General features: G+C 41.2%; 1 protein-coding gene across 13 annotated transcripts in view; it reads left to right on the top strand.

Moving 5' to 3' along the window:
- Positions 1-12,211, top strand: part of DOCK3 (dedicator of cytokinesis 3) — an 84,699-nt gene that overhangs the window by 52,109 nt on the left and 20,379 nt on the right. For 10 of the 13 annotated variants that reach the window (XM_072420358.1, XM_072420357.1, XM_072420359.1 and 7 more), the window contains 15 exons: positions 28-175; positions 759-847; positions 1,369-1,494; positions 2,795-2,919; positions 3,523-3,685; positions 3,919-4,025; positions 4,100-4,271; positions 5,469-5,566; positions 6,063-6,146; positions 6,628-6,728; positions 7,319-7,400; positions 7,836-8,006; positions 8,300-8,389; positions 10,185-10,377; positions 10,551-10,678. In XM_072420358.1, the coding sequence (XP_072276459.1) occupies positions 28-175; positions 759-847; positions 1,369-1,494; positions 2,795-2,919; positions 3,523-3,685; positions 3,919-4,025; positions 4,100-4,271; positions 5,469-5,566; positions 6,063-6,146; positions 6,628-6,728; positions 7,319-7,400; positions 7,836-8,006; positions 8,300-8,389; positions 10,185-10,377; positions 10,551-10,678 (1,877 nt within the window). The remainder of the gene's footprint in view (positions 1-27; positions 176-758; positions 848-1,368; positions 1,495-2,794; positions 2,920-3,522; positions 3,686-3,918; positions 4,026-4,099; positions 4,272-5,468; positions 5,567-6,062; positions 6,147-6,627; positions 6,729-7,318; positions 7,401-7,835; positions 8,007-8,299; positions 8,390-10,184; positions 10,378-10,550; positions 10,679-12,211) is intronic. The other 3 variants (XM_072420360.1, XM_072420366.1, XM_072420365.1) reach the window with 1 other exon arrangement.

The following is a 12,211-nucleotide window of genomic DNA, read 5'->3' as shown; positions in this document are numbered from 1 at the left end:
TGTTCAACATCCATTTTTCTTTTTTAGGCCGTATGCTGGTAAATGACTCCCGGAAGGGCCCCCCGCACATCCATTACCGCCGGCCCTATGGCTGCGCAGTCTTAAGCCTCGGGGAGGTGCTGCCGGCACTGTGTGAACATCGAGATGAGAAGGATTTTGTTCTGAAGGTTTACACGTGAGTACAAAGCAGTCCCGCTGCATCCTCCCCATAGGAAACAGCGGCAGTCTTTAGTTGTTGGTTGCTCGGAGGACAGCTGTACAGATTTTAGATTTTTTACAGGACAATCACAACATTTTTCTCTTGTGATGAGAATCTACTGCCTGTATGTAGCTTAATTCCTTGGAAATCAATATCATGTAAATGAATGACTTCCACCCAGCCCCTAAATTTACAATGTTAGAAACCTCCTATCCAATGTACAGACATATTTTAAGTATCAATTTCAGCAAGTAAAAAAATGCAACATGTTACGGTTTTGGCAGGCATTTTTCAGAATTCTCTTTACGCCGGCAGCCTAAACCAGTGATGATAGGTGACTGTTTAACTTTATGCAAGTAGAAAGCTATAAGGAGCTTGCTAAGTATCCAGATCTTGTCCAGGCTTACTGCAGCTTAAGTTTCTAAGCCCTGATGCAAGGGGCTTTGTAATCACCTGGAACATGTTGGTCACATTTCATGACCCTGATCTCTGAATCTCTGCTAAATGTCTCTTTGAGGTGACATTGAGGTCCATAATATACAACTCACTTTTGCTTTAGGTGTAACAATGAGAATGAATGGTACCAGATTCATGAGAATATCATCCGTAAAACCAGCACCAAATACTCCACGCCGAGCTCCAACTATGGTAAGCACTGGGGTTCCTTTCGGAATCACACTCCACCTGGAAAAAACTTCACATCTGATTTACTTTGTACACAAATCGAGGAATTTTATTCCACAACTTAAATGAGATGTGAGAAATACATATCTGCCATTGCTGTCTCCTGAAAATGGTGCTTTCCTGGCTGTCGCTGGACTAGAATTCAGGTTGTGATTTCTGACCTCATTCAGACTTTACTGGCAACACGCTTCTTTTTGGTCAGTGGCTTAAAATATTGAAGCCAAAAACAGGCAACAAGCATTTTCAGAGTGTGGGCAGTATTGACAGCAGTCATTTTTGTTTTACAACTGGTTTTCTGTAATAGAAATTTTCAGTTATTATCTGTGTTTATACATTGAAAGTGTTATAACTTTATCTATGTGCCAAAAAAACAAAAAAAAAACAACATACTTTCATTTAGAATTTCAGCTTCCATGTGGAATTTATCACCACAGGTGTGTGTATGTGTTGTTCTTTATCAGCCTCATTCCGTTCTCTCTCTGAAGGGCTCATCGTGTCTCTACAACTCCTGAGGGGTGACATGGAACAGATCAGAAGAGAAAACCAAGTTCTGTTTAACAGAGGTGCTGCTGTCACTCGCAAGCTAGGTTTTCCTGATGTCATCATGCCAGGTAGAGGACACTGTTATCTATAAAATCAAACATTTAGTTTTCTGCCCTCCTGAATGCAAAACAGGAACAATTTTTATTAGCAATATAAAAACTTTTTCCCATCCCCGATGTGACCTAATGTTAAGGTGGGGATTTATGGACGCCCCATCAATCTGTATATAGGAGAACTGGTTTAACTACAGGGAGACTTGAATGTCTAAATATTGCTGCAAGGGGAAAGAAAGACCTGGGAGTCCAAAGTATGTTCAAAGTGTAAATTGTCATGTACAGGCCTATCCAAGGCTCTAAGACTGCTGACCCAATCACCCAAATTGGGACCCATCATCACTTAGGCAAATCCATGATCCATCAAACTGGCTAATTCACAGTTCAGTCTTTACTGGAGCATTTCAGGAGATACAAACCCCTAGCATAGTCTTTCTCAACCTTTTGAACCCTTCAAATACCCTTCAGGTTTCTGGGAACCCCTTCTATAATTAATATATTAACAGCTCACTGTATATTAGCGTGGTGGTAAATGGGGAGAATGTCTCTTATATTGCTTGCCAATGGGAAGAATGTCACCCTTACAGAAAGCCAAAAAGAGCATTCATGTCACTTAAACTGTCCTGAGAGGCACAAAATGCTCATTGTTCATGGAATGCCCAGCAACTTCTGGAGGAACCCTGGGTGAAAAACCCTGCCCTAGCAGAATCACAGGGCATTATGGTACTTATCCTTCCCTAGCTACTGAAAAGTCCTTTTTTATTTAAGAATGCATTTTGTTTGAGCTCTGCAAAGTAAAGACCAGTTATCATTTTTCTGTCTCCCAATTTGTAGAACATTTTTCATACACTTCATTGTCCTGGGTCTAAACAATTCTGTATCCCAATTCCATTCTTTTTTTCTTTCTTGCTCCCCTCCCTCATCATAACCTTCTCATTTCATCTCTCCCTGACCCCTTTAAATTCCACAAACCAATATGCCTCAGAGATACTGATTACTGAGTGTAAGTGCCTCCATCTTTAATTGCTTGGCGATACTCACTGATATGCTGTCTGACATGACATGATGCCTCATCAGTGCTGATCAGACTCGGCTGTCACTCAGATTCTGTCTGAGGTTTTTCAGTTTTGCCATCCATGCATGATTGCTAGACGTAGCTGCAAGGTTCTGCGAGTTGGCTCTGCTCTTCGGAGCTGTAATGTTTTGCAGATGCCGCAGGTGTGCTGCCAGGCCGTTGGATCATGCTCTGCTTTGGCCAGGATGCACCACACAACCCAGGTTTATGTCACATATTTACATATTTCTTTCACCATAGGGGACATCCGCAACGATCTTTATGTGACTCTGGAGAAGGGAGAGTTTGAAAGAGGAGGAAAGAGTGTACAGAAAAATATTGAAGTCACTATGCACGTGCTGTATGCAGATGGAGAGAACCTGAGGGTAAGCTGCTATTATATATTACATATGTACAGTAACTGTGGAAATTAAAGTGCACCTGTCTCTAATATTATAAGTCAGCATATATAAATTCCTTACATGTCATAATATGAAGCAACAGGATCACTGTTCAGAAAAAACATCACTTTGTAACATAAATAAATCATCCTTGAACGTCATTTAGTGACTTTTTCTAGGCTGTGATGATGTCATCAGTCTGCTGCAAGCAGAGTGAAGCAGTTCCTCAATCTCTCCCCTAATGATCAGACTGCAACATTGTAACTTTGTAGCAAATCACAAGGTGAGAAGCTGCAGCAATTTGCAAAGATTCCATTATGTATATGGTTGTGTTATCCCTGAGCCCACATCACAGTCCAGGAAGTATGGTGACACTGCATGATGCCTGAACAAAAATTATTTCATCATGGAGAGAAAAGCAGTTAGAAGTGTTGTGATCATTGTGAGAAATGATAAATACCTGGATGTGTTACAACAGCACATTACTTAGCATGGAGGTCCTAACATAACAATATAAATGAGATAACAAGTCCATGCAATCCACTTTAAAGCAGAAGAATTAAATCTTTACCATCCGTGTTTCTTTAGGATTGTGTCAGCCTTGGCACTGGAGAGCCACCACGAACGCAGTATCATTCCTTCGTCCTTTACCACAGCAACAGTCCCAGGTGGGGGGAGCTCATCAAACTTCCCATTCCTATTGATCGGTTCCGTGGCTCCCATCTACGCTTCGAGTTCAGGCACTGCTCCAGTATGTAATGACCACAAATTGAAATCACCAGTGTAGCAACTTCTGTGACCCTTGTCACTGTTATGTCATATGAACCCTGCATTCTGTTGTATCACCTAATCATGCTGTCATGTCTGAACTTTCTGCCATGTGACTTCTGTTGGCAAGTCTTTGTCATGTGACTCCATGCTGGTTCTACTTTCTTCTACTTTCTACTGTCATTTTTGCCATGACACTCCTCTCGTATGTTTCAGCAAAAGATAAAGGTGAGAAGAAGCTCTTTGGATTCTCCTTCACTCCTTTGATGAGAGATGATGGGACAACGTTGTCAGATGATATCCAGGACCTGTACGTCTACAAGGTATGGCCTACTCATATGCTGTGATGTTATCTGTCTTCTCAATTGGTGGACTGTGACTCTCCTTTCCTTAGCAGTGTGATGAAAACAGCACTTTCAACAACCACGCACTGTACTTGGGCCTTCCATGCTGCAAGGATGATACCAGCGGTTGTCCCAACATCCCGTCCAGCCTCATCTTCCAGCGAAGTCCCAAAGAGACTTTCTGTATCTCCACCCAGCTTTCTTCAACCAAGCTTACACAGAATGGTAATGTGCCCGTCGTGTTACTTATACCAGTCTGTACCAACATACACAATTTTACTGCATCTGCAACGATTCCCATATCATCCATGCATGTAAATTAAGTTTACAAGTCAGTACAATGCCTACAACAGCCCCCTTTCCCCTCATAGCTATCAGCCAGAATAGTATTTCGTCCTTGGAAGGATTTTCGTATAACCAAACTAAGAGGCAAAGCCCACTAAAAAAGCAAGACAGATAACTGAGGTGATGTAAAACCCCAGACATGATACCAGAGAGAAAAGGCAAGGAGTAGCATGCTGATGAACTGGTCAGGCTTAGATAAACCTTAAATTTTAAACAGAGTTTAGGTTCTAGACAGGTAACCAGAGGAAATTCTGACAATATTTATAACAGGTCAATGATCTGGATAAGCAAAGGCAAACCAAACACGATGTAAATATTCTAAAAAATTAATCTGAGCATAAACAGACAGACACACGTTCATCATTCCCAGGCTGAATGTCCAGCAGTCTAATGAAGCATTCCTGATTAAGGCAGGTGTGTTCTGCAGAGACTAAGCAGTAGTACTGTGTAACAGCCAGCAGAAGCTAATTGTTAAAATGTTTCTTCTTCGTCAGCATTCAGCACAGTACCCTTTCCCACAACTGTGCCCATTGATAACAACAAGAGCAAAACTGTAACCCCATCATCATCCATGTCTCTGCATCTATCATACAGGAAAGTGCTACGTTCATATCGAGCAGTTTAACCATTACTATGTCCAAGCATTGCTCTCCATTCATTGCTGCTACTACACAGTATGCCATCTTTACTCCTCTTTAAACAATACCATGAATATTACTCATTCTTCTCCATCACAACTATAAATATTGGCTCTCAGACTATAAAATTTACTGCATCTGCCTTACCATACCTCTGACGAGTACTCGAGAACTCTGTTCACAGCATTGCCCCTACCATGGTATGTCAGCCCCTACATAGCTGCAGTTCCACCCAAAGCACAAATTTATCACAGCAAGAAGATTCTGTCTCCACAGCATAGCTGCCACCTGACCTACAAGTGGCACTGCCCACCCAACCAGATGATATTCATAATGTTGTTCAATCACGTATAATTCCTCTTCTGAGTTATGAAAAAGCATTGGCACACTCTGCTGTTCCATCCCTCACCCTATTCCCTGTCTCCATTCATTTCTGCAGTTGACCTCCTTGCACTCTTAAAGTGGAAGGTCTACCCGGACCGGATACTGGACATTCTGGGCCGCCTGCGCCATGTGAGCGGGGAGGAAATTGTGAAGGTAAGAAGTGTGAATGGAATCTAGTGTTCTATGGACATTTTCCAGATGTAAAATTTAGTAAAAGGAGCGCCATGACCAGTGTTTGAGCCCTGCCAAGTGAAAGAAATTATTTACTTTGTTTTGACAGCTGGACAGAAGTGACTTCTGTCCAGACCTATGTGGGCAAAAAATGGGCCCCAGCATTCATCTTACCCATGATTGGTATAAACAGGCCCCTGTGGAACATGGTATGACTGCCCCAAGTACCACATCATGTAGAGAAGAATAATCATAGTGAAAACATTTTTGGGCAGGATCAATAGAATAATAGGGTGACAGTGTCATTTTTTAGCCCGTTTTGTTTCTGTATTCCGTATTCTACTTCATAGTCATCACCTCCTTCTGTTGTCTGATATATGATGAACCTTATGACTCTTAATAAACATTTTCATTTCTTGTAAATTTGTGCGGTAAATGTCATCCATTGGCCATTCAACTTTATTGTTGTTCATTTCAGTTCCTGCAGGACATCTTAGACACGCTGTTTGTTATCCTAGATGACAACACAGAGAAGTACGGCCTGCTCGTCTTCCAGTCACTGGTAAGGCATCTCTGGTCCTCTGAGAAAAATTATAAATGTTATACATTGTGCCCATCTGTTCCCTCCAGGACATAAACAAAAGATCAAGAGAATGAAACAAAGACAAATAAAGGATGATGCTTTAGGGATGATTACATCTATTTGAGGTCCAAGACCATGGTGCATATTTGTATGATATTTTGCCTTTCCAATCATTGGAGGTGGGTATGGGGTAAACCACAGGGCACATGGAAGCACCAAATCAGATATGTTCATTTGTTTGTACACATAACTTTCAACTAACATTTACCAGCACATCCATTCTGTAGATATCTTATTGCTAACCCAAAATTCAGTTGCTGAAGATCTAGAAAATAAAAAACTGGATCAGAAGTGAAGCTCCAATGTACAATGTCATATACACACTCTCTACCACTCTTTGCAAAGCACATGGTTTAATCTATGCTTTGTATCATTGATAGATCTTTTTAATCTCCTTCAGGTCTTTATCATCAATCTCTTGCGTGACAGTAAATTTTACCATTTCCGGCCAGTCCTGGAAACCTACATCCACAAACACTTTGCTGGTGCCCTGGCCTACAGGTGGGTATAAAAATCAGGATGGGAAAGAGGGTATGGGCAAAGTGATGGAAGTGTTGGGGGTAATTTGGAGCACTTAATATAAAATAGGGTACTTTTAAGACTAGGAGAATAATTTTTGGTTGGGACTTAAGCTTTTATTGATAGCTTCATCAAAAAGTTTAGAGTAAAAAGCAAGACTTACATTAAACCAGATGCTAAACAACACCTAGGAGTTCACAGTCCTCATTATCTGGGGTTGAGAAAATTAGATTTATATCAAAATAGGGGATGTATCTGCTAATAGTGGACTTTTTGTAATTCTGTAATTTTTAGACTTCATGCAGGTGTCATTGTCATTTTGAAGGGAGAGTAAATATCTGACAATACAAAAAAGGTCCAGGTATGGTTTGCCTTGTAAAGGACTCGAGACACAAGTCAATGTACAGGCTAAGATGGGGTTTAAAGGTGGCATCATAATTTGCATGAGGAACTAGGCATGATATGCTGTATGGACATAGGTTAGAACATTTCCTCAATTGCATTGTATTTTGATACTGGTTATACTCAGTAGCCATATGTGGTGATGAAACCTGACTTTTACTCTTTCTCAGAGAACTGATCCGCTGCCTAAAGTGGTACATGGAACGATCGGCTGATCTCGTACGGCAGGACCACATCCAGGAAGCCATGAGGGTGCGTAGTGTGGAAAAAGGGGGAGGGAACTCATCCTTGTAGATAATTTCTGCTACTTTACAAGCTTCCCTATCCAAAACAGTTTAGCCAGGCAGTGACCACCTTTATATCATGGACAGCTGTTGCTAAATGTGTTCAAAAGATTAGGAGATGTTAGAAGATTCTTTGGAATCAATAGAACAAGCTAAAGGGTGGTATTTGGTTGTTTCAAGGGTGCCATGTATCTTGAATAGCTCCTGAAGGTTTGAAAAATTCATTTCTGGACCTGTAGCTGCTGGATAAGTAGCTGCTTATCACTTGGCATATGCCGTTATATACTGAACAACAGTAAAGACTTTACTCTTTGCTCATCAGCAAACTCATTGATCACTATATAAGCTCTGACGTAAGGATCAAATTGATCAAAAGTTATAAAGCTGTGATGTCTTTTTGTAGGCTTTGGAGATCCTTTTTAAGTTCATCGTCCAGTCTCGCCTTCTATTTGCACGGTCCACTGGAGGCTTGGAAGAGGAGCAATTCCGATGCAGCATCCACGACCTCTTTCAGTCGATGCGTTTTGTGCTGAGCCTAGACACACGGAGTTCTGATACCCTCCTCTTCACACAGGTAAGAGACAGCTACAGTCCGGGTCTGTTTTCAGGGAATCAGCAATTCATTTCTGGGTGAATTAGTTCTGGCTGGTTTACTACAGGTGAGTTTGATTCTTACTGAAACTGTAGAAGACATGTTTTAATACTGTTAACTTTGAAAAGGAATAGCGATGTTCCCTGACTAATGATTGCATTGCAACAATCTTTTTTGCTTTAATCAACCTAAATGTGATCTCGCCCCCTTTCGTCCCCTCTGCTTCTCCTTCTACCCCCTCTCTGCTCCTGATCCTCTCCAAAAAAAATTTAAAGCAAACCTCATCCGGAGGAGAGGTGAGCGGCACGGGGGAGTCAGACAATCAAAAGACTGGGGGCTCCTCCAGCCCACCAACAGTCTGCTTCGTAAGTAGAGCCCCCCTCCTCCAAAATGCACCTGTTAACAGCTGCACCCCACACACCTTTGAGAATGCAGAGCACACCTAACTAACTCTCTGCTACACTCCCTAACTTTACTTCTGCAAAACAAAATGTGGGATAGAAATGTATTAACTTCCTATCACCAAATCCACTTTATGATCAGCATATTCTCATCATCCACACACCATCAAACCTATCATCACCCTCCATCTGCATCTCCCTCCAGCTTCTGTCTACCTACTCAGTGCTGCACAATGCACCAGCTCATTGGACTGTCATAACTAACATAGCTTAAAAAGTTACTGAAGCATTCCAGGGTGGACAAGTTACATGTCGGCTGGAGGTCTTGGAGTTTCATTTCTGCTGCGGAGATCTACACAATTCTTTAGTTTTGGTTGTGACTTGTGGTTGATGCACCTCTACATGTTTTATATGTTACTTCTGTGTTTGTAACATGTATGATTGTGTGTGTGCTGAATGATTATGATGATCCCAGATACATTTTCCATGTTTGAGAGAGTGTGGGTCAACCCTTCTTAGTTTTCACTGCAATAAGTGTTCCCATTGGAAGATTGCACCTATTTACACACACACAATTTAAATATTTTGTCCTGCATAAGACCTGGCTCATCATTATAATTCACCCAAAAGGTGCCCAGTAGGGTTGGGGTCAGGGCTCTGTGTAGGACACTCTGGTTTCTCTAATCTGGTGACCCCATGTCTTTTTGGAGCTGGCTTTGTACCCTGGGGCACATTTATGGGGGAACAGAAAAGGGTGTTCACCAACTTGTGACCACAAGGCTGGAAGAGCCCAATTGTCTAAAATGTCTTTTTATGATGGAGAATTACTAGGACCTTTCACTGGGGACACTTTTTAGGAGAGGGGGTCCACATACCTAAAGCCAGTTATTATTAACTCTATTTATGCCCTCAAAAAGCTGAGTCTGGGTTGAGCAGGTATTCTGCTTTTCAGCAAGATGCAGGATGCATAAAAACCCAGAAAATAAAACTATGACCTAATAAAATCCATAGAACATGAGCTAAAAGGATGAAGATGGGACAGTTGCAGGCATATTGGCGGTACCGCTCCTGGGATTCAGCCTTAATTGTCTGTAGTTTGCTATAAAATTGCTGTAGTGGAGATTCGCTAATATCTTGTATTTTTAGTCTCTCCGTGACCTTAATCATCCTCGCAGTGACCTTGGCTGCCCCACAATCAATGTGCAATGGAGACATTTTGTCTTGCTGAGTGCTATTTGTTCCAAAGATTTGCTTCCCATTAACTTGCAGCCACCAATAATAGGACTTTTGTTTTGCCGTCCGTATTTACAAAGCTCTGCATTTCCCCTCAGGGTATTCATATTTTTGTGAGTCAAAGGCATAGTCAATGACAAATATAGAGAAAATCCATACCTTACAGAAAAAACTGCAGACACTGGATATCAGGTCTGTTAGAATCCAGGAAATCACCTGACAGAAAGCAATGTCAGTGATGTAAAATTGGATTGTTTATTTAAAAGGCTAGCACACCATAAAACAGGCTGAGCATTCTGTTAATCATCATGTAAGTTTTGATTTTATCATGGCTGCTCTAGACATATAGAACTGCAGCACAAAGTTTTAGATGTTTGGGAAATGAATGTTGAAATTTGTAGTGTTGAGTTAGTTGAGATGTTCTGTGCTGAGGGCTGTGATTGTGAGTAAGTCATGTCGTATGCTTCTTCGTGCATTGATGTATGATACCTGGCATCTGTTCATAGCACTCTGTATCTGCTTGCAGGCTGCCCTTCTCAGCTCCTTTCCTGCCATTTTTGAGGAGTTGCTGCCCATGTTCTCAGTGACAGAGGTAGCAGAGTTTGTTCGGGGCACACTCAGCAGTCTCCCAAGCACGCTGCATCTAGGACAGTCCATGGATGTGGTCAAGCTGCAGTCTATTGGCCGTACTGTCGATTGCCGCCTCTTCTCCTTCCCAGGTGAGGAATTTTACAGAATAATTTAGGGAAATATTGGAATCAAATTCAGTAAAATCTTTAAAAAATGTACCAGTGATTTGGTGGTTGATGTTTCAGGGAAATGCCACGTAATAAATGTTCTATGTTAGGATTTTTCTGTGTCAGTGTCTCATCTGCATCTCTCTCTTCTCCAGAGGCGCGACGGATTCTGCTTCCGGTAGTGCTGCATCACATCCACCTTCACCTGCGCCAACAGAAGGAGTTGCTGGTCTGTTCTGGAATTCTTAGCAGCATCTTCTCCATCATTAAGAGCAGCTCAGCGGTAAGTACAAGCTCAGCCTATCACAGTGACACCCTATGACACAAGTTCATTTGTAAGTGGTAATTGTTAGGATTAATATACAGAATTAAATTCCTGTACTAATTATCAGAAAAATTCCACCTTCTATCATTAAACGTTACCCGTGGCCTCTCAACATTAATTCCCCAGCATTTCCCCAGTCTCCTCTCCCTAGTAATCACACTGCACCAAGGAGGAAGATGAGCACAGGAGTTGAAGATCTTAATGCCCTTTTACTGCCTTTTACTGCCAACCTAAACCAGGTTAAGCTGGCACATTGGACCTGAATTTTTAAAGCTCTCCAACGCTGGAGAGGATACACTTTTATCAGTAAAACTGGGTGATCCAGCAAACCTGGAATGGAATTCTTCAAAGTAATTTGCTATTTGCCAGCAAGTGTTTTGAATTCTGGAAAACATCTATTCCTTGTTTGTTGGATCACCCAGCTTCACTGATGAAAGTGTATCCTCTCCAGCCTTGTAAATCTTTAATAAATCAGGCACATTGTATTCAGAGATGGGGTTTCAAGTGATACCCCGCTGGCAGGAACTCCAAAATGACATCATAGGGCCCAAACCTTGCCACGTGACCACACTAACATTTCCACTGGGCGAGGCCACAGAAAACACAGCCTATCTCAATTTCATTCATTTAAACCTTTATTATTATTTTTTTCTTTTCAAATAATTGTTACATTTGTTGTCTTTCCAGTAATCTTTTTATTTCTAGATATCTTTTCCCCATTGGAAAAGAGAAACAGATTAAAACAGCACAAATGAAATTGTATTTTTATCAATTTAAATCTATTTTCAGTAGACACTCAGGGACTCTATGCTGAAGAAATTTGTTTTGTGTGGAGAAAGCTTGGGGGCATTTACACCAAGGGGCAGTGTTAAAAATGCCATCTCCAAGCCACTTCTTTGGACAGTAAAGCTGGCCACAACGTGACGATCTGAGTGATAGAACTTTCTATTTTATTTGTTATAAAAGGCAAGGCAACTGAAAACACAAGATTGTACTTTTGTTTTGCTGAAATGAGATAAGGCTGAAACTGACCTAGTGACCACTGACTTCAGTGCAATTCCAGTTTTCAGCCAAGTCAGCCCTGACTTCCAATGTAACACACAATATTACAATTTATTTATTATATTGCTTTGAAACAAAAGACAGTTTTGTCTTGTTTAGCATCAGTCAGACTTTCTTCAGAGTTTACCTTCAGGATTCTGTTGATAGTTTGATTTGGGGCTGACAGACTTGTATCAGAATATGTCCAAGGGTGGCTAAATATAAAACACATGTTACTCATATAAGACTTTCAGGTTGAATTTGCACAGTAAAGTAAAATAGTGAGAAAATGATGTTCCATCTGCATGATGCCTACTGATATCCAGGCTTTGGCAATGATATAGAAGCATTGACATACTGGGGAGATTGTAATTCCTCTATAGTAATTCCTCTATGGAATGAATGTGCTGCAGAATTGCTGATTTTAAGGTGCTGTTGGGTCAGCTGGGT

The sequence above is a fragment of the Pyxicephalus adspersus genome, chromosome 8 (assembly GCF_032062135.1).
Source record: "Pyxicephalus adspersus chromosome 8, UCB_Pads_2.0, whole genome shotgun sequence".
In the NCBI taxonomy this organism is placed as follows: domain Eukaryota; kingdom Metazoa; phylum Chordata; class Amphibia; order Anura; family Pyxicephalidae; genus Pyxicephalus; species Pyxicephalus adspersus.
Note: the sequence above shows the minus strand (reverse complement) of the source record. Positions and strands in the feature narration are given on the sequence as shown.